The following is a 26,079-nucleotide window of genomic DNA, read 5'->3' as shown; positions in this document are numbered from 1 at the left end:
TTCTCATCTGCCATCGATTAATCAGAGCTTAAGCCCATTTAGGGTGCTGGGAGGTCTTTCACACCCACAGCGGACAGCAGATAAGGACATTGCCTCAGTACCTTAAAACACCAATTAATCAAGTTGTCAGTCCTGTGGACCATTTGTAGCAATGGGCAGCCTGAAACATGAAACTCTGTGTACTCATTTAAAACCGCTGATTTTGTGCATGGCTTGTGTGCCCAATAAGAAACCATATATGAAGTGAATTTCATTTTTATTTATTTCGATTCACCCAGGAGTTGAACTTTGAACATGGTGTCTAGGGATTTTTTTTTATTTTTTTTTATTTATTTTTTTTTATTTTTTTAAATTTCCAATCTTGATCCAAATCAGAATGAAGTATTTGCTCATACCCGATCCCGGGTATGATCCCAGTGTATGGTGCATTATTATAGTATTTTTGTAGATGATAATGGCCACACAGCTTACACTTGAAGTACAGTGAAGTTAGTAAGACAATCCAGTTCTAGGATGCCACTTACTTTAAAATGCTACACTAAAGTCAGTTCATTTTAGTACGTGCACGTTGACACTCTGATACGTTTTGTTTTTTTACTTACATTTGGAAAATACTTTGGTGCTGAGGCATAAGGGGGGGTGTAGCTACCACAGTCACACAAATAACACATTTCTTTGCAGTGTTTGCACTGTTGAACAAACAAATATGTACTTAACAATTACAAACACTGTAGGTATGTTTGTTACGTACAAATGTCAATAACAAGACTTTCTTTAGAGCATTACTGCTACAGTGTTTGTTTTAGTTCCTGATTATATATAATTTTTTCAAATCAGATTATTAAAAAATGCAATTTTTTTTTTATATAAATAAAAGGTCTGAAAATACGTGAGTGCACCACCAGGGTATATGATTATATGCAGCAGTAGTAGTAGTAATAATAATAATAATAATAATAATAATAATAATTTTTATTTATATAGCACTTTTCATGCCGGTGGCAGCTCAGAGTGCTTTATAGACAGGTGAGATAAACATTTATACAAGAAATTATAAATATTAATTTAGAATCATAAGAAAACGGCACAGATCAAATTAAAAGATAAATACCATGAGACGTAGAGTTTTAATTAAATGCCCAGTTAAAGAGATGCGTTTTTAGATGCTTCTTAAATGTGAGCACGGAGCTTAACTGTCTAATAAAAGGTGGAATTAAGTTACACAGTTTAGAAGCATAACAACTGAATGAGGCCTCTCCGTGTTTTCTGTATTTTACAGAAGGCATTTGCAGAAGGCCATCATCTACAGGTCTAAGATCACGTGCCAAAACATTAACAGACAGACACTCTGTGATGTAAGCAGGTGCTTTAAGGTCATTTTGAGCTTTAAAACTAGTAGAAGAACTTTAAAATCCATCCTGAACTATATACGTAGCCAGTGCAGTTCTTTTAAAATGGGAGCGATATGATCTCTCTCTTTTTGTTTTTGTTAGGATTTGTGCTGCTGCATTTTGTACGAGTTGTAAGGGATGTATTGTTTTCTTAGGAAGTCCAGTAAGAAGAGCATTACAGTAATCAAGTCTGCTTGTAACAAATGCATGAACAAATTTCTCTACGTCGCTCTGAGATAGAAAAGGCTGAACTTTAGTGATATTTCTCAAATGATAAAAAGCTACTTTAGTGACTATGTTTACATGATCAATGATCATGATCAGTATTTCACTTTTATTTGTGGTTTAATTGTAGAAAATTTTGTGACATGCACTGAGAAAAATCTGACACAGCTGGTGAGCCTGTCAACAGTCTTGATTTTCAGAAGGAATGGAAATGTATAATTGTGTCATCAGCATAGCTATGAAAATTTATAGTATGCTTCCAAATGACATCACCTAGATGTAGCATGTACAAAGAGAAAAGCAAAGGCCCTAAAACTGAATCTTGAGGGACTCCACAAGAAATGCCAGATCTTTTTGATGAATGATTTCCAAGTGAAACCATGAATTGTCTATTACCTAAATATGATTTAAACCATTCTATAACTGTGCCCGAGATGCCGACCCAGCATTCAAGACGCTGTATTAAAATCTGTATCAAAAGCTGCACTAAGATCTAATAAAATCAAAGTAGAAAGATTTTGTGCATCAGCGCTGAGCCTGAGGTCATTCATAACCCGAATCAACGCTGTCTCTGTCTTATGGTTAGAACGAAAACCTGACTGAAACTTCTCATATAACTTGTTTGATATTAGAAATGTATTTTGTTGTTTAAAAACAACTTTTTCTAAGACTTAAAGGTAGGTTTGAAATTGGTCTAAAATTATTTAGTATGGAAGGATCCATGCTACTCTTTCTTAGCAGAGGCGTCACCAAGGCATTTTTAAAAGTGTCTGGAAAAGCACCTGTTGACAGAGAACAATTTACAATAGTTAAAACATCATTGTGAACAGTCAAAAACCATCTTAAGGAATGATGTACGAACAGGGTCAAGATCACATGTGGATGAATTTAGTTTGTTTACAACAGTTGTAAACTTCTGATAATTGATAACAGAGAAAAATGTCATTGTTGATGTAGGTGGCTTATCAGGAACATTATAGGAGCTTGATTTAGCTGGCTGAGCTATACCCTGTCTTATCAGGTCTATTTTATTTTGAAAATGAATTGCGAACTCTTCTCAAATTTTAGAAAATAAATCACCATGAGCAGAAAAGCTGAGGTTAATTAGTTGGTCTATGGTGGAAAAAAGGATTTTTATTTTTTCTTTGTGTCTATTAATTACACTAAAGGTTTATGACTGTCTAGATAATTTCACAGGATTATTATAGACTGAGATCTGCTCTTAGTGAAGTAACTTTCAGGTTCTTCTAAATTGATTTGAAAGAAAATACGGAAATGATCTGATATGAAAACATCAAAGATTTGGGACACGTTTGTGTTTAAACCTTTAGTGATCACCAGATCCTGGATGTGACTAAGCTTGTGGGTAGAGCTGCCCATGTACTGCTTCAACTCAAATGTCTCTACAAGTCTAATGAATTCTAATGCACTACTATCTGATGGATTATCAATATGTAAGTTAAAGTCCCCAAAGAGAAGAATCTTATTGTATTTTGTGGACACAACTGGTAATACTCCCGTAATTTCTGACAAAAAATTACTGTTTTGCTTTGGAGATTCATATATTACAATTAGTTACACAGGAGTATCACTAAAAAAGTTGATTGCAACATAGTCAAAAGACATGAATTCACCAATAGTAGTACGTTTGCAGTTAAAGTCACTATTATAAATGCATGCCACTCCTCCTCCTCGTCTGCCCAGTCCTACTGTACGCATAAATCTGTAGTTTTCAGAAGCAGCTTCAAGTGGAGTTGCTGTGCCATTATCACTAAGCCACGTTTCTGACTAACATAAAATCTAGCTTATGTTCTTCAATGAGATCTCGAATCAGTAGTGTTTTGTTGTTTAGTGACATTGCGTTAGTTACGTTAAGTAGAGTGAGGTTTAATTTAATTTAAATGTAAGAAAATTGCATTTTATGATTTAACAATGTCTTGATGAAAGAAAAGTAGTTTAGCCCCAGTTGAAATGCTATTGGCTATTTTCATTTTTCGCTTTAAAATAATTACACATTGCAGACATTTAAATTACTTTAACTTCATAAGCGTTAGTTATCTTATATTGCGGCAAATTATAGATAATATCTATTGAGGTCACATGTACGATAATAAGGTAAATACAACACAGTGGGCTCACGTAGCCTTAGGAAGCCTTCGTTTGGTTGATATAGCCGTTACTGATCCATTAAAAATATTTGTTGACTGCCTCTGAATGCTGATGTTTAAGATTAGATTGACATATCCCTTTTAGCGACACTGCTGTGAATTAAAGTGACCCAGTGGAAAGTGTGTCCTCTCGTGCTGTTAAGGCGGTCCTTGAGTGTGAGTGGGACAGGCAGCAGCTGGAACACCTCGCCGTCGACAGGCCTCCTGTCAGTCTGAATGTTTCAGCGGCAAGGCCGGCCTCTTGTGGGCCACTGCCCTCATCACCATTGTCACTCTCATGGACGGCTTTGGGGGGAACTGGAGCATCTCCGGCAGAGCAGAGTCGCTCCCATCAGCCTGCAGAGTGGGCCATCACTCAAAACACTGGAGGGAAGGGTGGGCTTGGTTGAAAGCGTGGAGAGAGCAGGGTGGATTCTGGCTGAGAAGCAGCTTAGTCAGCTATATGTTCTATGTCTGTGTTACATGGCGGTTCACAGGGAGAGGATATGGGACATTGCTTTGCCAATATAGTCCCCCAACCCCATCCCTTTTCTGTTTCCTCAAGGGAGATAGTGTAGTCTGGGAGATAATTGGTGTGGCATGAGGAAGGACAGGAGAGCTTGTGTTACAGAAGCTTCAAATACATGTGCTGCTCGAAAGTGGTGTTTTCATAGCTGCTCTTTTAATGCAATTAACTTGTCTGACAGGAACTTTCCTTAATAAGCCTTTATCTGGCTGTTTCTGCCTGGGTTCTGAATTTCTCTATCTTTTCACAGTTTGATGATCTCTCTTCAGTCTTCGAGAAATATCAATTGGTTTTATGCCTTTTGCATTGCACTATTTTACGCCTTTCATCTTCAGAAACATCGATCTTTCTCCCCGTATTGCCTGAGAACTGTGACTTGCTTAATTATGTGGAACAGTCTCTTTACCTACCTGCCAAACTAATTAACAAACCTGTCTAAGATTGATACTAGTTGTCTAAAAAGATATGAGAAAAAAAACAAACACTTTATGTGAAATCTAAAATCTAAATGCTACTGAAATCCTACTGATATATCACTTGCATAATAATTTGGAACACAGTGTATATCAGTCAGCAGAGCATGTCTGTGAAGCACGTCCTCAGCCTCATGAGTTCTCTTTAGTGATAAATAATGTGGCTTTTGCATGAGTTCGAGATTTAAAGCAATCCGTTCCGGCTACTTTTGGATTTGGAGGTTTCAGTTCAGAGCAGGAGCTTATTTATCCCATAGCACACCTATGGTTTTTCAGAACTGGCTTGCAAGTAAACCATGTGTCTGCGTGCCTGCTGTCACCCCGGCCAGCCTGTCTGGAGAGAGCAGATAGAGGATAGCTTGGAGGCACAGACATCCTTCATAGACCAAGTAGTGTATGGTCGATAAGTAGGGATGAGCCTCTGGCTTATAGGGCGGACGCCAGACACCTGAGGAGACACGCCACTGCTTTTCTGTCCTTCAGAAGATGTGTACCTGTGTGAGTCACTCTTTGTTTAACACCAGAGTACCAGCCAAGGGCCATTTTTTTGTTTGTATAATATTACAGTGATTACTAACCCTCTTGGAGATTTACCTTTCTGTCAAGCTCCGCTCAAACCCAAAAGTCTGAAATCTTGAACACACTTTATCCAGCATAAAGGAAATATTGATTTTTTTTTATTTTTTTTTTGGAGCAAGTGTGAGTGATTAGTAGCAGTTGACTGAAATGGGTTCAGGAGCCTGTACCGATACCGGTATTTAGAGAGCAGCGTAGTCGATGACCAACTAAATGCTGGACAGGTGAAATACTCTTCAGTACAGACTATTTTAAGAAATAAAAATAATGCTCAGGGGTGGGCAGTATGACGAATTGTTATCGTTATTGTGATACTATTTATCAATTTAATCAATGAGCGTATTGTGGATATTGTCAGTACATAAAAAACACTGCCCAACTTGTACCATTACAGAGAGAGCATGATTAGTCCTGTTTAATTTGATTTAGTGCTGTACAGTATGTGAAACATTTGAATAAGGCCTGAAACATACTTAACACAAATGACAACACTTGGCCAACGCATTGCAAACATGCTGCCCTCCTGCACAAACTCTGTGTGCATTCTTTCGTTACAGTGACGGTTAAAACAGTCAGTGCTCAAGGGGGTGACAGAGGACAAATTCGAGTGGGATTTATTGTTATTCCTACTTCCTTAACAGCTAAATGTGGACAGTAGAGGAGTGCAATCCTTAACCTTGTTCTGTTAGAATTAAAAGGTGATAATGTAAAATATATATATATATATATATATATATATATATATATATATATATATATATATATATTGTTGTTTATGTAACTGAACTATTTTTCCATGAGACTTAACTGCTTGTCTGCTATGACAGTTGAAAAAGCACACTGGTGTAACAAAACAGCTTGGACAGGCTTGACTTTCGCTATAGTGCCCCTTGCTGTAATGCTTAGAATGCAGGTTGTGCTTGCGTTGGCATCGTGACACATTTTTGAATGCGAAGCTCTGCAAAGCTCAAAGCGTCTGCGTGTGCGTCCTTGCAAGCGGTTCGTGAGCCATTGTACTATCATCATATTCATAGTTTATGACAGTATTTTTTAATGTGGTACCACTGGGGCTTTTTGTAGCTGTTCTATCTTATCAAACTGATCTTTTCCACTTATCAAAAACCTGCTGTCATTATATTTATTGTGTATCATGATAACATTTAAGCATCGTGATATTGAATTTTTGTCATATTGCCCAATTTAAATGATAAAAATGGCAAAATGTAGCAATATATTTGTCCCAATTTACTACTTATTCCAAATTGCACATTGTCTTTGCCTTAACATCAGTCCAGTTTAGCTAAGACATGCTGGGCTGCTAATTACTTTAAAATGCTACACTAAAATCATTTCATTGTATGTACAAAGTGTGACATTTATTTGACATTTCTGAAGCTGCTACTTTTATTTTTACACTTATTTTGAATATGTTTAAACAGTGTGGCTACATTTCACATGGAGTGAAATGCATTGCTGTGGTTCAGTGTTTTAATTAGGAAAGCATAAAAACAATCAAGCCACTTGGATGTGCCGGTGAGGGTTCTGTGGTTCACTGTGCCGAGCTGGTCCACTCTAACATTGTTCTTGCCATAAGATAGCACTGTTGGTTGCTGTGTTGAGCTATCTAACTAGGTATCGGCGATGTGGGCACACTAATTGGCGGTCGCCAATGCTCAAAAAGATCAGAATATTGGCCAGCCAAAGTAGCGGTCGACCACTTATGGTTCGGGTTGGAAGTGTTCTAGGCCCAGCGCCACAGGGGGCACGGGAGCAATGTATCCTTGGTTGGAAGTTGTACCCCCTCGGCTTTACCTTTCTGTTTTTGTCCTGTCAGGTAGCCTAACCTTCAAACCGCACTCAGGAGAATTATGTGGATTTCCTAGCAGAGCTGAGCCTTTTAGACCTTTCAGTTAAATTGAGCTCTTATAAGATGTTAGATTTCAAACATTAGTCATTATTGACATTAATTACTTGTCATGTTGTCTAATTACTTTTTGTAAAATGTACTGCTTTGTTGCCCTCTGTGATCAGTGTAATAATGATCAATCAAAATGATTAATAACATTCAGCAATGGAGCAGCACACAAAGTTTTGCATCATTAAAATCAAGTCATGCCTTACTTTCAGATGTTTAGCTGATGTCAGCTGGCAGAGCAAGTTCATGGACTTCTCTTGGGTATAAAACCTGTACCACAGTCTGAGACACACTGAGAACAGAAAAGCTTTAGATGAGCAAATGATTTAATGATGATAGTTCTCTGCTGTTTTGTTGCTCCAGGAGTTTATTTGACCTTTTTCTAGTATTATTTTTCCTGTAATTAAATATTAAAGCTCTCATTTCTCATATCTGTTGTTCTTTAAGCTTTTTTATTGTTTTAGAATTACTTGTGTTTTCTTGTGTTTTTCGAGAGTAGGAAGTGACAACTCCAGTGAACTACAGGTATTAAGTCTCCCAGTAGTAGAGCGAACTGTTTTTTAGATAATGTAATAAATTGTGGAGGTAAACAACTGTCTGCTCCAACAGGTTTTATGCTTTCCATGTTGAGAAAGTAAAACTGAGTGTAATTTAAATGCTTTACATGGTCATTGGTGATATAATTTCGTACGTTTTTACAAATTGATGCACTAAACATTTAGACAGCAAAATCTACTCTTTTGCAGTAAAGATTGTGCAGTTAATAATGAATTAAAAAATTCAAATAAGTGTCACTTCATAAGTTAATAATGTCATAAAATACATTTTAACCGATTGGGCCCACCAGTGGGGCCCAGCTTCCGGTCCTTGCTCCTGTAACGTAAGAATAACTGGCAATTTGCATTGGTTTCCATAAAGTTACTAAATAATACACTTTAGAATGTAATAAACCTGGTAATTTAAGAGGTTAAAACTGCTCATTATCAGCATTAAACAAAACCTGTGCTTCATTATTATTGTAAATTATTGTTCATTATTATTCCAGCTTCATAAATGTTATAGCCTGGCGCTGTATTGAAAAGAGAAATATTTCATGTGAAACATGTTCCCAGAATGACGTAAAGGAGTCTGTGATGCTCGAATAAAATCTGTTCACATTTAGAGTCATATTTTCTCTGCATTGTGCTGTAGACTGCATGCTTTGCCTGCGTTTCACTGTCGTGATCTGGGTTGTGTGACTGTGTTCTCCTGCAGAAACAGGGTGAGGAGGAACCCCTACATCGAGGGAAACTGTCCAGACTGAATGGAGTGATGAAGACTGAAGTAGAGGAGGAGAGGAGAGAGATGATCACGCCTGCTCTGAGAGAAGCGCTCACTAAACAAGGTACAGACTTCTGCATCTTTGATCACCCTCTCTATGTACAGCACAGGCCAAAAGTTTGGAAACAAGAAGTGAGTTTAAAGGTTTTCAGAAAATAAATTCTGTTAAGTCACATTATTACATAAAAGGCCGAGGAGTGTTACCATCTTTGTTCTTTAGCGATTACACAAAGAATGCTGCCTGTTTCGAATGGAGAACGAGGCATGCGCTGAGAATGAAACTCAGCTTATAAAACTAATGTGCAATAATACTGAAATATTCCGATTGTGTGTTAGTAAAAGAAAAGCACATCACACATTAAACTTCACAAACTTGATTACGTAGTCTATGCCCAGATGTTGTCCAGGTTCACTGGGACTGTTCTTCTGGCTTTGATAGAGGGAAAGAGAGTTTGTCAGCAGGTCTAGATGAGGGAGTTGATTGTCTTGCTTTCTAGGCCACACGACCATGTTTTGCAAGCTTGACTGATTATTTGTTTGCTGAATATCCCTGTGTGAACACTGATCAGTTGTTCAGGCTACAAATTCTCCAGTTACTTAGTTTAGTTAAAATGGACCTGCAGTTGCTTCCTTTGTCTCACTGCCCTTGTAGCAACATTCCAAATATTCTTTAGATCGGAAAATATTTCTATAATGCGTTGTTCTCACGCTGTGCGGTGCTGATATATCAGGATGTAAGCCTTCATTTGTTTAGTCTTGAAACTCTTTCTTTACCCAGAACATATTAAATACAAAAATGTACCAAGGCACAGATGAAGTGAATAACGTTGATTGTCTCATAACAGTGCATGTCAAGGTCTGGGCTTTATTAGGCGGTAGTAGTTAGTTCCCTTAGTCATCATGTTGGATATGGGAGAAATGGCCAGAAGTGAAGACCTGAGTGACTTTGACAAAGGCCGAGTCGTTATATCCAGACGACTAGGTTGGAACGTCTTTGAAACGTAAAGGCTTGTGGAATACTTCTGGTCAGCAGTGGTGAGTACAGTGACAGAGGTTACCAAATTCCCTAGATCTCAATCCAATCAGGCATCTGTGTCGAATGTGCTGGAGCAAGAAATCTGTTCCCCGGCAGCTCCACCTCAAAACTTAAAGGATCTGCTGCTAATATCTTGTTGCCTGATACCACAGGGCACCTTCGGAGATCTTGCAGAGTCCATGCCTCAGCGGTCGGAGTGGTTTTGGCGGCACGCAGAGGACCGGCGGCATATTAGGCAAATAGTCATTATGTTTTGGCTCATCTGTGTATATTTTTGGCCCAACAAATTAAATATAAACATTCTTTTACTAAACTGTCCTCTGTTTTGTCCTCTCCAGTTTTCTGTTTAATGCTTCAATCTGTAATGCTGGAGCCACTCGTTTGTGATGTTGATGGAACTGAAGCTGTTCTGGCAGCTATCCTTTCTACTAGAATGTTACAGACTGATTAACCTGCTGTTCACCAAACTTAGTGGTGCTTTGATCTTGTTAGGCCCAGTCAGATGCACACTGTATTTTTCCAAATGTCACCTCGCCGTATGTAGTCTCCTAGCATGCATATCGATGTTAAACACTTCATAAATCACGAAGTCTCCCAACCATGCAGTCGATGTGGGTGGTAGGACTTTATCTCCATGCGCTTTACGCCAAGATAGCATTAGCACAAGGAGAAAGAAAGAGTCAGTCAGAAAAGTGACATCCCGCAGGCTGATTAAAGTGGCGATTAAGCGGCAGACACAGCAATGAAGTGTTGTATATTTACAGTATAATTAACTTTTAGTTTTCTGTGATCATATGACCATGCAAACTGGGTTCATTGAAGGTACAGCCCTTTAGAAACAAACTCATTCTGCTGTAATTTTTTTGCCGTCCTGATGTAAGAGGTTTGTCACTGAGGAGACACTTTTTGTTTATTCCTTTGTCACATGTTTTTGTTATTAGTTCCGCTGAAATGTGCAGCAGATCGACACAAATTAGTCACATTCTCTATACTTGTTTCACTGTGGGCCATTTCTTCCATGATTGACAGTTATTTCCAGTTCCTCCTGTGGCATTAATTGCATGGATTGATGGTGTTTTTCCCCTTCTCTCCAACCTCCAGATGCTGGGTGTCTGAAAATAATTATGCAGGCTTTCTCTGCCAGCTGATTATTGCACCCTTACAGTACACTTAAGTTTCAGTTTGGTTTAATTTTCACACTGTAGACACCTTTTCTAATTTTGTGTCCTGTTTCTGATGCAGATATCTATGCACTGACCACAGCTCTGTGCTCTAGGTTAAAACTCTACCTCCTCCCTCATGCAGTGGCACAGCCTGATGGAACCAGTGCTAGTGACTGTTCGCAACAGTGCTTAATGATGCAGCAAAACCCAATTACCCCTCTCCTCCTGGAGCTCCCCTGAGTGTCCACCTCTACACCTTTCATTAGCACTGCCTGCCTCCTACGCGTGCACACTCACACACATACCCGGGATGCAGCATATAAATAATACTTGGATTTTAAATGGGACTGTATGGGAGTGGACACTTTATTAGACATAATATGTTGGTACACCTTGTAAATGTATAGTTAGAGATTGTAGATCATCTCTTTCTAAACACAGTTTGTGATAGTCATCTTCTAGCCCTTCATCGGTGGTCAGTTTCTGACCCTGGGCCTTATTTGGCTGGATAGTTTTGTTTGGTGCACTATTCTCAATCTAGCAGTGACACTGAGGGGTTTCATAGCCCCAGCAACAGTGTTGTGCCCAGTACACTCATTCCCACAAGCTACCTTTGCAGTGCCATGATGGTCCACCACCCGAATATCTGGTCAGAGGTGCTGCTGTGTTCAGTTCTTTTCTACTGATGGACGGATTGGAGGCTGACTAACTGTACATTCACACACAGCAAGCGACAAATCGAGTTGATATTTTCTCAGCTTTATGCAAATGAACTATGATGTGGTGAAGCAACAGTCTAAATGATTGACTCAAAGTAATTCCTTGGGCCAGTGGTACACATGGTGGTCCATAGTCCCTGATGTTTGCTCTCTGAGCTTTTTGGTCGTAACATGTTTTTGTTCCTATTTTAAGTAGCAAAGAATGTAAGAGAAACATATAAACTGTTAAACTTAGGACTGCAGTTGGAATGTATTCCAAAACAGGAATACTAGTACATATACTTTTTTACATTTTCTTGTGAGAAGTTAGGCAGTGTACATGACATTAAGAGACAAACTTCAGGCAACATATCAACTTGTTGCCTGCTAATGTGAACCTACAGTGAGAAAATGTGCAGCTGAAGTTGGGTTTATAGTGTAGGGAAGGCTGAAGTGTAAGCGCACAAAGTACGTCTATATGACACTACAGTGCTGTGCAAAAGTTTAAGGCACCTGGCAAAATTTGATTTCAGAAGTTTTTAGTTGGTCAGTAAGCATTTATTTGCTCAGAAAAACACTATTATAATAAATACAAATAACACTGATACAATAATTAGTGATTTTATGTGTCCGTGTGTTTGAATAACCATTTCCAAACCTCTGCTTGTGGCAGCCAAGTATTATTCGTAGTCATTATTGAATACCTGGTGGCTGATCAATACTTCATTATGTTAAATCAAATGTGCTTGTGATGAAATGTAACAAATTCATGTGATGGCTGTGGGCATCCAGGAGAAATCTGAAACCAAACTTCAAACTAGCTCTCAAGATATGAGAGATTTTTTTGAAAACAAGCAATTCTTGTTACTTTTTATTGAATTTCTATTTGTTTCCATTTATTCTAAGAATTTTTGGTGTTTTTACAAGCACAAACACACTTATTGCCAATGTAAGTGGTTTTAAATACTGTACTCGGGTGCTTACGACATTTGCACAGTACAGTATTTGTCTGGTTTATTCACTTGACCTAGCTCTTGCAGTGGCCTCATGAATGATATTGATCATGAGAAATGTGATTAATTTAAATGAAATCACTGATTGGGTTTAGGACCAAAGTAGTAGTGTTCATTCAGAGGATTTAACCCACTAATTTAGCTGAATGTAGAGTTGCTAATGTTGTTGTTCTTCTACACATTTATATAAGTATATAACGCAATTACATAATGTTAATATTTATGCAGTCAATTGCATTTACATTTGATTTCCATTCTGTATCGACAGATTTGACTCTGCGCTTCAGAGTTTTTTTCCTGTGTCAACAAAAATTACAAACATGACAAAATGTTTGAGAATTAATGTAATTTAAATGTAAAATGACATTTATTGCCTGCAGTGACTCTTAATGATTAAAGCGGATTCTTCAGTACAGTGACAATCCTGCTTGTCTCACATGCTGGCTTTTTCAGTGTAGTTGTTAATGTACATATTTGAATTATTTAAATTGAGCTATATGTTCACTGAGGTTGCCTGAGCATAAATCTTTTTCCCCTCTCAGTTGATCAAACCATATGTCTAAAAAAAAAAGTGAGTTTTCAACATTTATCATAGTCAGTCATGTCTGTCAGTAAAATATCAGAAAATCACAATTATTTTAGAATAAAAGTATGAAAAAGAATGTAATCAGATGCTGTTAAATGTTTACCCAATGTAACTGTTCATTTTCATAATTCTAGACCAGTCAGAACAGGTTCTGTGATCTTTTTATTTATCATAGTAAATTAATTGTTAGACCTGAATGGGTTAATGCAGATCTGTCTATATAGCACCATAGAAATTATGCTGATTTTAAAATAGGCTGGTTTTGCATTTTAAAACACACGCACACATATTATATTTGTTTACATAAACAAATATCTAGTTTAGCTTGTATCTCCTGGGTTTTTACTGAGCAAGCCGAGAGTCAGGAGGTCGTGATGTGAGATTACATAACTGTTTTAACAAAAGAGAGAGAGAGGAGAGCTTTGCTGGCGTCTTCCTGTCCCTCTAATTTTCCTCTGTTTTGTGCTTTAAAGTTTAACACAAACGATCCCTGCAGGCATCATTAGCTTAAGATGTTGAAGTTAGATGAGAGAGAGAAGGGAGGCATACTGAGACTTCAAATTACATTGAAAATAATGATGTGAAAGTGATCACTCTAATTTGGAGTCAGATCAGAACTGAGAAAGTGGAGTGTGGATTTCATATGAAGCAAATGGTTTAGCTTAAATAGCTGTGGTAAGGTTGGAGTGGCTTTTGTGACTCATTTTTGTGGATCGTTCATTGAGATCAACTTTCATGTGTTCTATTTTTAAGTGAAGCAGTATTTTGCAAAAACGAGTGGAGCGACACCCCACAAACTGTTGAGGGCTATTGGAGCTGGATTAGTTACTAGGGGTTACTAGTACTTACACTACTACTATTTTTTACTGTTTGACTAATCCGAGTAATTAGTCATCGTTACCACATTAAAAGAAAAAAATGTGAGTGCTCCAGGCGTCTGTGAAAATTATTTTGTTAGTAGTGGGCTAACAGGGGCTTGGGCAGCAGATGCTGCAGTTTGAGCTATGAGATGTGCACTGCAGAAGAGTTTTGGATTTTTTTTTTGTTTGTTTGTTTGTTTGTTTGTTTGTTTGCTTTTGCCTTTTCTTTCTTGTATTTCAGTACGTTTCAGCCTCAGGCACTCTGCATACAGAAGTACCAGAGTGTCTGATGTAAATTGCATGCTAAAATCACTACAGCTCTCAGAAACTTACCTCTCATGTAGAATTTAAACTGGCTCTGGCTGTCCATGCGTTCATGTACTGGCTGTACAGTCCAGCACTATAGTTTATCAAGCTAAATGCCAGCAACAAGCAGTTGCATCTATATAAATAAGCCTTTCAGAACCAGATGTAGTTGCTGAACCGGGAAACGTTTATGCGATCCCATTTTCAGTTATTCCTGAATTGTGTATGAAACAGCAAGTAAAGGAGATTTTCTTGTCTGTTTACCAGCTGGTACTTCACTTTATTTGATAGAAAGTTTTTTTGTTGCACTGAATGGTCTGTTTGGATGTTTCGCATGTCAGTCAGATGCCTCTTTCGTATGGTCATACACAGCTTGCCGTGGAATTGGTTTTATTTTGTGTAGTATTTCCACCATAATAAAGTACTTTTAACTTTTAAATTATCAGAAAAAACTGACTTTGGTTCTCTCCTCCAGCCTCTTTACTGATGTTTTTCAGGCACTGTCATGAACCAGTCCTCTGCTGCCCACAGTATCGACTAGTCAATGCAACCATTTGAAGATACCATTATTTAAGTTATTACCGACAAGATCTAAGATTTTAGTCTTTAGTTTTTCCAGTATGAATCTGTAGCATTTGTAGTTTTTACAAGTCTGACAGTAGTAATTGCAGTGAACAGCTTTGTGTATTTCACTGAATGGCATTCCCTTAGTCAGCCTTGAGCCAGTCTCACAGTAATGTAACTATAAAACGTGCTATTAGACACAGCTATGCACCATGTTGTTAGCACACGTGTTGCAAAATGCTGCTCTTTGCATCCATGCCGTAATATTTTAACCTGGGCTGTCAACTGTGAATTGAGAAAAGGACACATTTTTATTCAGTATGAACTGGCCAGTCAAATCCCATCCAGTTTATGTCACAGAACCTCCTCCCCAGATTACCCCAGATAGTTTTAAGATTTACTTTTAAGATTTAATTTCCATTCTCATTCTTGCCTTTCTGGTCTCCTGGTCTGTGAAAAGCAGAGATGCCGTTGTCTGTCACCAGGTTACATCATTGAGAGATCAGTTTGTCGATAACCAGTCAGCTTACAGCACCTCCCCAGCTTGAACAGGGTTATAGAAGGTAATTCACTCTGGAATTATTACTTGACAGACATATGAAAATTACAGATATTGTAGATTCATACTGGATTAATTTTTCAAGATAATCACTTAATTTGCAGCACATCCCCAGGTAGAACTAATCCAACTCAGACAGGCCTCAATTTCCCACTGATAGCCTGGAACATTATGAAACGTTACGCGACAGACCACTGTGTTTATTACCAGGTGTAGCTTATGTTATCATGTGGTCAGTTTTAACTAGACTTGTATTACTCAAGGAGTTCTGAGTAGGTAATTATTACTTCTCGAAAATTAGAGAAGTTATTCAAATTAGACATCACTGATTCTTACTGATTTAAATTCTTGGATTGCAAATGACTTAAATCACAGCATCTCTCCAGGTGAAACTAATCCAACTCGAAAAGGGCTTGAGTCTGAACTGAGAGCAGTAGTTATGTGCTTGCTCTGTAGCTGATAGAACAGTGCACTGCTGCTTTGAGTGCTGCTCCTTATAGCTTGCATAATTAAAAAGAATGAGGAATATAGAATATGAAAATGTTTAGAGGAGATCTTTTGTGCAGCTGGTTAATGAAGCTACAGAATAACATCAGCACTAGTGAGGATGGTGAGCGAGTATGTGAAGTGTGAAGTGGAGACAGCTGTGGAATGTGGAGCTGTGCAGCAAGTGTCTGGAGACACTGATAGCTCTCTGCTGTCCATCAGTGCTGGTCACGTTGTTCCTTCGGGCTTGAGATTGAGAGACTTCGCTTCTTGGCTTTGTTTACTTCTCCTTACCATGGCAAATAAACCCCTTTGGTAGAAGATGGAGGTCACCTCTTCAGGCGTTTGATCCCGGCCATTGCTCAAGTCGCGTTTGTCCCGTCTTTGCTCTCTGGATGTGCAAGTAAGGGCTGGGAGACAAAATCGATACAACCTAATCTGGTACTTGAAGTATAAAACTTGCATCAGTACATGAAGACCATTTATCAGTGTTTTGTCAAATTAGTATGTATTCAAAAGACAATTCTTTGTATAATTAAATAATTACAGAAGACTGAAGTGAGATCAATAAAGCTGTAATAAAACAGTTTTCTTATGAAGGCGCAGTTTCCAGTTAGAATAATATTATTTGGTTTTCATATCACAATACTTCGTATTCCACAAATATTTGAAATAGCAATAGTGTTGTATTATTGGTCAAATATTGTGATAATAGAGTCACCATGATACAATGTTTATTCTCCCTACAGACAGGGCTGTCTGTTGTAGTGTTTTACAGGGCTGGCCCAAATGACTTGAAAACTGAAGTATTTATTTGCTGTGTTGATATTTGTTTCCTTACTTAGTGTTCAGAAGCTTTTGTTAACCTTTTAGACCTCAACAGAATTCCAGAACACTCTTGTGGATTCCTGACAAATTTACAGATAGAGGCTTAATTATCACTGTTTTAAACTGAATATTTTATCAAAAAAAACTGAGAAATTTTAAATAATACTTGACAGGTATAACCAAAATTAATAAAATCATGTCGTACCCAGATAACGTTAGTTAAAACTGAAATACATCCACATCCCCCAAATCCTCCACACCCATAATTTCACATTGTCATGTCTTTTCTTTAAAAAAGTAAGTTCACACCTGCCTTATTCGCTCTAGACATTTGAACTTTTCAGTTTGGTCTGAACTGAAATAGCAGGCGTGAAAGGTGCCTCGGACCACGGCACAGACCAAAAGACCCAAAATTGGGTCCAACCAAAAGAGGTGACTCAGAACTATGGTTCAGTTCATTTGCAGTGTAAAAAAACAATTTTTTGGATGGTTTGGATTTTCGGACCAATTATAGGAAGTTGAGGCAGACTATCATCAGCCATTAGCCTTCATCAGAAGCAGAAAAAGAACCATGAGAGAAGTTAAAATTAGCTGCGGTAGTACATGGGAAGAAGAGAAGATTAAATATGTAATTATAATGTGGTCCAACAATAAAGTCAACTTGAAAAACGCCTTAAATGCCAAAACTGATACCTTATTTTCTGAGAGGACGAGAGAGGGGGTATTTATTTTTCTCCTACCTACCGAATTGACAACACGTCAATGTCAGACGCTCGCTCCTGTACACACCACTCAGTGTCTAACATGGGGAGACGCAGCCCGTGTAGGTATGTCAGACAAAGTTCTTTAGTGCGCTTGATAAATTGCAATATGAACCAAAACTAACCGGATCAAAAAGTATACAATGTAACAAAAACATGAAGCTTGGTTTGGACCTTTGTCCGGACTTTCAGGTGATACTGAAAGATATAAAAACAGCAAGCAATGTTTTAATAAAGAGAAATTGCTAATAACTGCTTAATTTGTTTGACTGTGGTTTTGACAGTTGAGTGACATTCAGGTGAAGAAGTTGAACGCGTCTTCATTCATGCTTACCTGCGGCAGAGCTGAAAGACTAAGACAAACAGAGATAGCTGGCTAGCTAATTTAAACTGATTCCTTTAAGTTATGAATGGCTGTAAATCTTGTAGTAAATGTTTTCTGTGCCAACAAAAAAAGTCAGGAGATGTGGGATGCACTGATGTTCTTTTGTGGAGAGTGTGCTGTCTATGAGTCTGCAACAGCCCAGTCTTTATTCAAAGAGTCCATCTTGACAGCAACCCAGTCTCTCTGTCTCAGTCTCCAGTCTCAGTCTGTCATCATGCAACACTCCAGTCTGTGTTCGAACAGTGCACTGTCATCTGCAATCTCAGTCTGTCTAGAACTTGCGCATGTTTATATACATAGCAGTAGTACATATATACAATGCATATACATCAGCATTCATACTGCAGCATGGACAAACAGAATAAAGACTAACCATTACTACAAATAAAGAACAAAGAAAAGCAGAGATAAAAAAACAAACAGTTCAGTATAAAACATTGAAATAACTGGCCAAATCCTCAATCCTGAATGAGACTGGTTTGAATTTAATTTCACTTGTGATGGAACTGAACATGCACCACGAAGTTAGTAATGGAACTTGGTTATCTATTCAGCTGAAATGACTTTGAAACACATCGCTAAACAAAGATTTTAAAAGATTTATGTTCTGATCTTCTGTATTGTGGCTGCTGTCTGGGTAAGTGAAGAAGCACCCAGACTCCTCTGCTTCCTTGTCTGACATCTAACATCACTTCTTGGCATCTTTGGGTGGTCATCATAAAAACCAATATATCTTCTGTGATTTCCCCTCACACTGCCACCTCATAGTGCTTCTGTCATTTTTGGTTATGTCAGTGCAACGAGAGTTGTTGGTGCAGTGAAAGAGTGGAAGCAATATCGCCCCCTATGCTTCCTCTAGTGTATTACAATTTGCCACATTTGTTTTTAAGTAAACAATACACTTGCTTTTGTTCCATAATCATCATCGATGACTAAGCAACTTTTGTTGACTAATCGTTGCAGCCCTAGATCTGCATTTGAGTAATATCTATGCATTTTATGTGTTGTTTCAGTATTCAACTTTGTTCAACACCAGTACAGACTACTACAGAATCTATTTGTCAGATTCCTGCTTGGAGATCCAGTTACACAGAATGTAACCCTCAGTCACAGTTTTGTCTGAGCTGCTCAAATATTGAGCCTTCCCACAGAGCTTTTCAGTACTTCTCCCTGCTCAGTGACTCTGTGAAACACCATCACCTCTCACACTATTTCACTCTCACCCAGCTGTCTGGAGACTTTTAAATGTAGAGTTCACCTAATGAACACGAAGAGAGAGACTCCAGATTAAGATGATTAGTGCACAGCTTCCTCGCAGGCGGCTCACTGCACTCACCCAGGCTAATTTACCAGAGAAGGTTCCTTGCTGTGTCCTCGTTTGAGTTCTTTCCTGAAGCAGCAAGCTATTGAACATTGGGCCTCATTCTCCAATATCTTCCGAGAAAGTTTTTTTCTTACATGTGCTCTTGAGAAAGGTCCTAAGAAAAAGTCTGCGTCAGATTCATGACGTGTTCCTAAAGCGCAGAACTGCTCAACCTTTTTGCTCTTGCGTGTGTGTAGATTTTGTTTTACCTAAGAACAAATTCCAAATAAGAAAACATTTAATGAATGACAGAAGCTTCGTGAAAACTGCATAAAGCGGGTTTTATGAAGAAATTTCTTCTTCTTCGCAAGTTGCTACTGCAAACACGTGCGTTGGTTGCGTTTCTGGCATCCATAGTGGTTTCTTCTGTAAACGACAAACATTAGTGACTAGTATGTTTATACCTGGTGAAGCTTCAGACTGCTAGATGTCAGTTACAAAGCCACATCTACATGTTTTACACATTTTAAAAAAATTGTTGCTTTCTGTCATTATAGTGGTGTGTGTGTGTGTGTGTGTGTGTATGTATGTATGTATATATATATATATATATATATATATAGTAGCTAAAAATTTGGTATAGAAAGTTTTTAGTCTGGTTTCTGTAATTCGGTTATTTATTCTGCTGTATCTAGGGGGAAAAAATTCTGCACGGCTGGCACTTTCAGTATGCGGCATCAGAGCATATGTTGGTCAGTGTGTGGGCAGGCAATGGGGTGCCAAGTTATCAGTTGTACTTTGGGAACCAATCATAATAAAGTTTTCCTATTTATCAACAAGTAAATATATCAGCCACAGATATTTCATCATGCAGTCCTAATAACTACAGATCTCACAATAGCTTAATGGCACAGTAGCTTAAAGTAGCCTTCATGTACATAAAAGTAAACAGCAGCCTTCATTATTCACATATTAATAATATTATTGTTTCCATTATTCAACAGAACAGTATTGTTTCAGTAATAGTGTGTAAAAGATACAGCAGTGTTTTATTTATTTTTTGACATTCTTGTGGCTCAAGTGTTGTAATTGGACTTCTTTTCATTAGACTGTAGTTAAGTTTTGTAGCTGTGGTCACTCACTGAACAGTGAATCTGAATCTCTCTTCTTTAAGTTCATCTTAATGGGGTATATCATTAATTTGAGTTCATGGATTAGCAAGTTAATTTTGTGCTACTTTTGGGTTCTGCTTGAGGTTGCATAGAGTTCAGATGAATAAATTTACATTGGGTTCAACTCAAGGCTGATTGGCTCTCCAGTACACTGTTTATGAACCTACCAGATTCCTAAGCCATTACAGTTTACTCTTGAACTTTGAAGTACTGCAACTGCAGCATAGACTCTGCTGCAGTAACACACACACTACCTGAAGTCTGCATTGTTGGTTTTGCGCTGGAGTCATGAGGCTTATGAAGCTAACAAGTAGTAGAAGCTTATTCACTACCAATTAGCATTCTCCGTACTGCATACTTAACTCTTCACACACTGGTCTCTATGTCAAGTTGTTACGTAATCTCAAGTAGAGTTTTTTGATACTGTGTGACACACTGTTATCTGTGAAAATGGACAACATTGCATCACATTGATAAAGGCGCCAGTCGCTGCCGTCCTGAAGGCTGAACTTTTGTCCATGCTACTTTTCACGAAGAAGTCTTACTAGTCTCAGACTGGTTGCAGTAAGTTGTGGGCTTTAACCCCTGCAGGCGTGCATATAGTTGTCTGACAAAGTTTGAACATCCCTGGTAATGGCCTGTTTTGTGAACATATTAAAAAAAAAAAACACTGTGTGAAAGCCTGTGTGAAACTTAAGGTACATTAAATATGTTACTCCTCCGCAGTTCGTTAAACTCAGCAAGTAAGTAGAAATTGTGCATTAAAATTTGCAAGTAAATGTCATATTTAAGTTTGTTTACAGTTGAGAATGTGTTAACTTATTTTCATATCTATCAAAAATAAATACTGAAACTTAAAATGATCCCAGTAATTCTTTGTAAAACTTAAGCAAAGCAAGTGAAAGTACTCAAACATAAATGGTAAAACATTTGACCGCAGTTATTTTAGCTGACCGCAAGTTGTTAGTTTTCACAATCATATGTTCACATCTCAGCAAACAGAATGTAAATTGATTGCGTGTGTATGCATTGGGTTGAGGCAAATGAATGTAAATAAAAGAAAGCAGAAAACACATTTATTATGACGTGTCAATAAAAGTAGCAGCGAGTAATGATGGTTTATTTGAGCTCAAGCTTTGTCGTCAGTTGGAAAGCTTTTAGAATGAAATTGAATGAGTTGGGTGTGCTGGGTGGTGACGTTTCAGGAGAAGCATTTGGGCATCTCTGGTTTGAACTTGCCATGTCTGCATTTGCATGAATGTCCCAACATTAAATGAGGGGTAAAATTGAGGGTCGGTAAATGTTTTCTCCTTTGCAAATGTTTACTTGAACCCTAAATATAAATATAAAGTGTTTTTTTGTGAAACAAAAACAGAACCCTTCTCAGACTTTGTTAGTTCTTCTTGTATGTCATATTGTTTTATTTAACTTTAAATTAAGAACTGTAGATCTTTCTTTTGCCTCTTTGTAACAGAATGGCATAGTTCTCTGTGCTTCTAGATATTGTTCCAGTATGTACATTAAGCGTGGTTTAAAAATTCTGCATGCACTTTGATTTGAAGTGCAGGGCTTGTCAGTAATGATGGATGATTAAAGGAGTCCAATAAAAGTATGCTGTTTGATGTGCTGACATCAGAGAGGTCTGCTAGATGGAGAGTCAAGTTCTCCAGGCAGAGTTTATGTCAGTCGGCCTTGATCAAGGCCTGTGCATTTGCAGCAGGGGGCTTGCTTAGTCTTGAAGAAGCCACTTGTCATCAGTTCAGCGACATCTGTACTCAGTACTGGGGCTGTGTTGATCACGACGTTCTGCTTCATGGATAATTGACACACTGTCTGCAGTCTGTGATGAAATTGTTCTTTAAAATTTGTTCTTAAAGCCTAGTAGGTGTTGAAAATTATGCTACTAATACATGAAAACATAAAATGTTTATTTACTAGTGCTGTTTTTTCAGGTTAGCTGCATTAGCCATATTGCTGGATAATTTTTTCATTGAATGCGGTAATACATTCCTACAAACATTACTACAAGCCAATTATATTTAAAGAAGAGAGTTGGTAGTTGTGCAAAGCTTAGACGAAATGTCCTGTTAAAAGTGAATTGTGCTAATGAAGTGAAACAATCTAGTAAATAGGTACAATCTGTAATTCTTTCTAAAGTTGTGTGAAAGCTGTCTGGTAGAGCATGATGTCTCTTCCATGCCTCTTGGTACCCATGTGCTGAAGTATTTGGTCAACAACTGTTTTTCTCTTCTTTTTATAAACAGTGCCAAAAATAACAGAAAACATAAAAGTGAAAATGAGTTGGGTGAATTCGTCATGATCTGCACTTACGATTGTTCCTGTGACTAAGTCATAATTACAGAATAAGCATGATCACAAATAATTAATTATAAAGTGTCCTGAGACAGTTCTGAGAAAGTTTGTGAACGCTTTGAAATTCTTGCCTGAATCACTTTTCATTTGTGGTTTGATCTTCATTCAAGTGATAACAATAAATATTTAAACTGTAGTTTGTTTTAAACTGTCAAGGCCTTTAGTAAAAGGATGTGAACGCTTGTATTTAGTAATTGGTGAATCTCTTTTATTGACAATGGCCTTTCTGTACACTTTTAGGAAAAACGTGCTAAACTATCACTGGGGTGGTATCCCTCTTGTCCCTGGGGTCTTCAGTTCCTTTAGTTAGGGAACATAATTGTACCATATTCCACTGGATTTATTATTTGTATTATTAATAGTTGTATTGACTCCACACACACACTGTCTCCAGGCTTTCTATTTTATTAAGTATGCATAGATACCGATACTGGTATAGGGCCCAATACTGTGATCATTGACTCGTACTCATACACACAGGCTAGAAAAACGGCAAAAAAAAAGCATTTGCTACAAAGTCTATGTATGCCAACTTTACTCTGACTGCATACAATCACAAGGTATTAATGTTAATATAGTGATTTTTTTTATTTTTTTTTATTTTTAATTGTTTCGTAAAATAGGCTGTAGAGAGACTGTTTTGTCCTACCATGTATATTTCAGTGCGCAGTGTGGTTAGCTGAGCTGCTGTAGTGAGCTATTTGAATAAAAAAAGCTTTATTTGAAAATGTCCGTAGACAGAGCCGCTGCAGCTCAACCAGCCAAAAAGACTTCAACAACATGAAATGTGAGTTCTGTGGTTTAGTCTCGGATTTGCTTTCCTGCTGTCACAGTAGTTTAAAGGATTAGGGTTTGGCACAGCCACCTCTCAGGAAAACATACCCTATAAATAATGATGTATGTGTGTAACTTATGACTGTCTCAGTTAGTGCTTTGGGTTTAAATAGATCATAATATAATCCTTGCAAATATCTAAGGTCTGTATACTGTGTAAATCGATAGAATGGTCCATATATGATTTAATTTATATACGCACGCACTTATACTCATTGGTACATGCAGCCACTGTTGTTCTTCCTGGACATGAAATGAACATGATGAAAAATGGAAACTGTGTGCTTCCTGTGGAAATCGCATGTTCAGGTTCATGTTTCAGGTTCAAATGACCTCTGTGTTTACATGATAAAAATGTTATTATTGATGTTACTGAATTACTGATAAATACATTCTGATGAAGTTTATTTTATTACTAGTGTATGTATTACAAACTGCACTGTTTTTTAAATAGAACAAATCTTTCTTCAGGGTCAAAATTCGCAGTTAACTTATTTTTTCACTCAACAGCCCTATTTCAAACATGCAATATGTTCATTTACCAAAAAGTTAAATTCTTGTCTTGTCTGTCGACAGAATGTTGCAGGCTCTGATTTTTGTAGAGCACTCACTCCTAAGGAGAGTAGCACCAGTGCTGAATTTCTTCGATTTGTTGTCTGCCTGTCTGTGCACTGATGCAGGCCCACGTCTTCAGAAATCCTTTTATAACTCTTTCCAGTTTTATGAGCCTCAACAAGTTTTCTGTGAGGGTCCTCTGAAATCTCATTTGATCAGACTGTAATGCATTTGAAAAGAATTATGTTTTGAAGAACAACATTTTCTCACAGCTGTACATCTTTAAAGTGGGCAAACATAATTATTCAGGTCACTGTCACTGCCGTGTTCTGAGTGGAAGAATAATAGCTGATTTACATTCTGTAGCATACATTCCAGTGGAAATGCATAAATTCTGACTCATTACTGTACTGCCAGACTGTTTATGGATTGCACTATTGTCTAGATATGCTGGTGCTTAATTGGCTCAGTGTTCATTTCTTTTCTTGTCTTTTGTGTAGGATATAAACTCATAGGAAGTCACTCTGGAGTGAAGCTTTGTCGGTGGACCAAGGTAGACACTTCTTTTCATTTTGTTATATGATATACTTTTGCTTGTTTAAGCTTACAAGACTTTATTTACACAGTGAAGGGAGTGAAATAACTTGTCTTTTTCCAGTCAATGCTGAGAGGCAGAGGAGGGTGCTATAAGCATACTTTCTATGGGATAGAATCTCATCGCTGTATGGAGACCACTCCAAGTTTGGCCTGTGCCAACAAGTGTGTTTTTTGCTGGAGGTAAGCCGAGTCTTTGTTCTGACAGGTTGCAATCACTTAACATGTTATGTTTACAACATCTCGCTGTCGGAAGAAAACGTTGTATCTCCAAAATGGTACAGGAGATAGAATAAACCTGCTTTACTTTTAATGTAAGTCAATGGAACCAGACTTTTTTCATTTTGTCATTTTGGGTCATTTTCTTTTAGTCCATTCATCATAAAATTTACATACAATGGAAATGGCAACAAGTATTTTGAAATTATGTCAAAAACTGAAAAACATCAAAAATGGAGATACAAGGTTTTTTTCCAACAACAGTGATATATGCATTAAAGCAGAAGTCAACAATCTTAACCACAGAGGGCCAGAGTGGCTGCAGTTTTTATTCTAGTGAAGCAGAAGCACATCTGATTCCTCTTATTTGATCAGTTGATCTCAGTTTTCAAACATTTGGTTAGTTACATGAGGTGAGCTTCTGCTTGTCACAGACAAAAATTGCAAATCGTGAAAGAATGATTTGATGGTGAGTTAAAATTGGTGGTCTTTGAACGTTTATTATGACATGCTCAACAGTAGCCAGCTTTGTAACCAAATACAGCCTAAGATAAAGTTGTTAGTATCCAAAATCTGGCAACATGACTTCTGCTATGACAGAGAGATAGAGATGATACATTAAGGTAAAAACTTTGTTACTCACGAGTTATATATTAGCTTTCATTTGCTAGCCTGGCCCAGCGTTCAACTCGCATGTGCGGTGATCTGTCTTGAAATGGCAATGTTGCCATTTTCACCAATAAATCTTCATCATATAGTCTGACCTTCAGCAAGCCTGAAGTCTCACAGTCTGCCACGGAATTTGGCCAAGACTTTATTTGCAGCATTTCATGCAGTGCAATAAACATACAATATCACTGTTATCACACAGTCCGCTTTGGGCTTTAGGGAAAACAAACTCACATGTTAATACTTGTGACAGTGCTACAGGGAGAGTAACTCGAAAGAGACCCCGAATATTCTGTAATAACTCTCTCTAGGACGAAGCAATCTGAGTGAAACAACGTTCAATGTGCTCCTCACTGTATGGGGCTTCGAACAAGCCGGGATGCCCCTGCGTCAGATCAATGAGGTAGGCGCCGGACAGCCGTTGCGACATTTAACCTCCCTAATGCTTGCCGATAAGTTCAGAAACATGGAGCGCCGCGTCGAAATGTGTCTGTTAGAAAACGGAGATCACTTCCAGAATCGCATGTAATCCAATCATTTGG

At 37.8% G+C, this 26,079-nt stretch overlaps 1 protein-coding gene across 2 annotated transcripts in view; it reads left to right on the top strand.

Annotated features, from left to right (window-relative positions):
- The window catches only part of tyw1 (tRNA-yW synthesizing protein 1 homolog (S. cerevisiae)), a 96,868-nt gene that overhangs the window by 18,306 nt on the left and 52,483 nt on the right, over positions 1-26,079 (top strand). For both annotated transcript variants that reach the window (XM_036559614.1, XM_036559605.1), the window contains exons 8-10: positions 8,508-8,637; positions 24,556-24,608; positions 24,714-24,832. In XM_036559614.1, the coding sequence (XP_036415507.1) occupies positions 8,508-8,637; positions 24,556-24,608; positions 24,714-24,832 (302 nt within the window). The remainder of the gene's footprint in view (positions 1-8,507; positions 8,638-24,555; positions 24,609-24,713; positions 24,833-26,079) is intronic.

The sequence above is a fragment of the Colossoma macropomum genome, unplaced genomic scaffold (genome assembly GCF_904425465.1).
Source record: "Colossoma macropomum unplaced genomic scaffold, Colossoma_macropomum, whole genome shotgun sequence".
Classification (NCBI taxonomy): Eukaryota; Metazoa; Chordata; class Actinopteri; order Characiformes; family Serrasalmidae; genus Colossoma; species Colossoma macropomum.
Note: the sequence above shows the minus strand (reverse complement) of the source record. Positions and strands in the feature narration are given on the sequence as shown.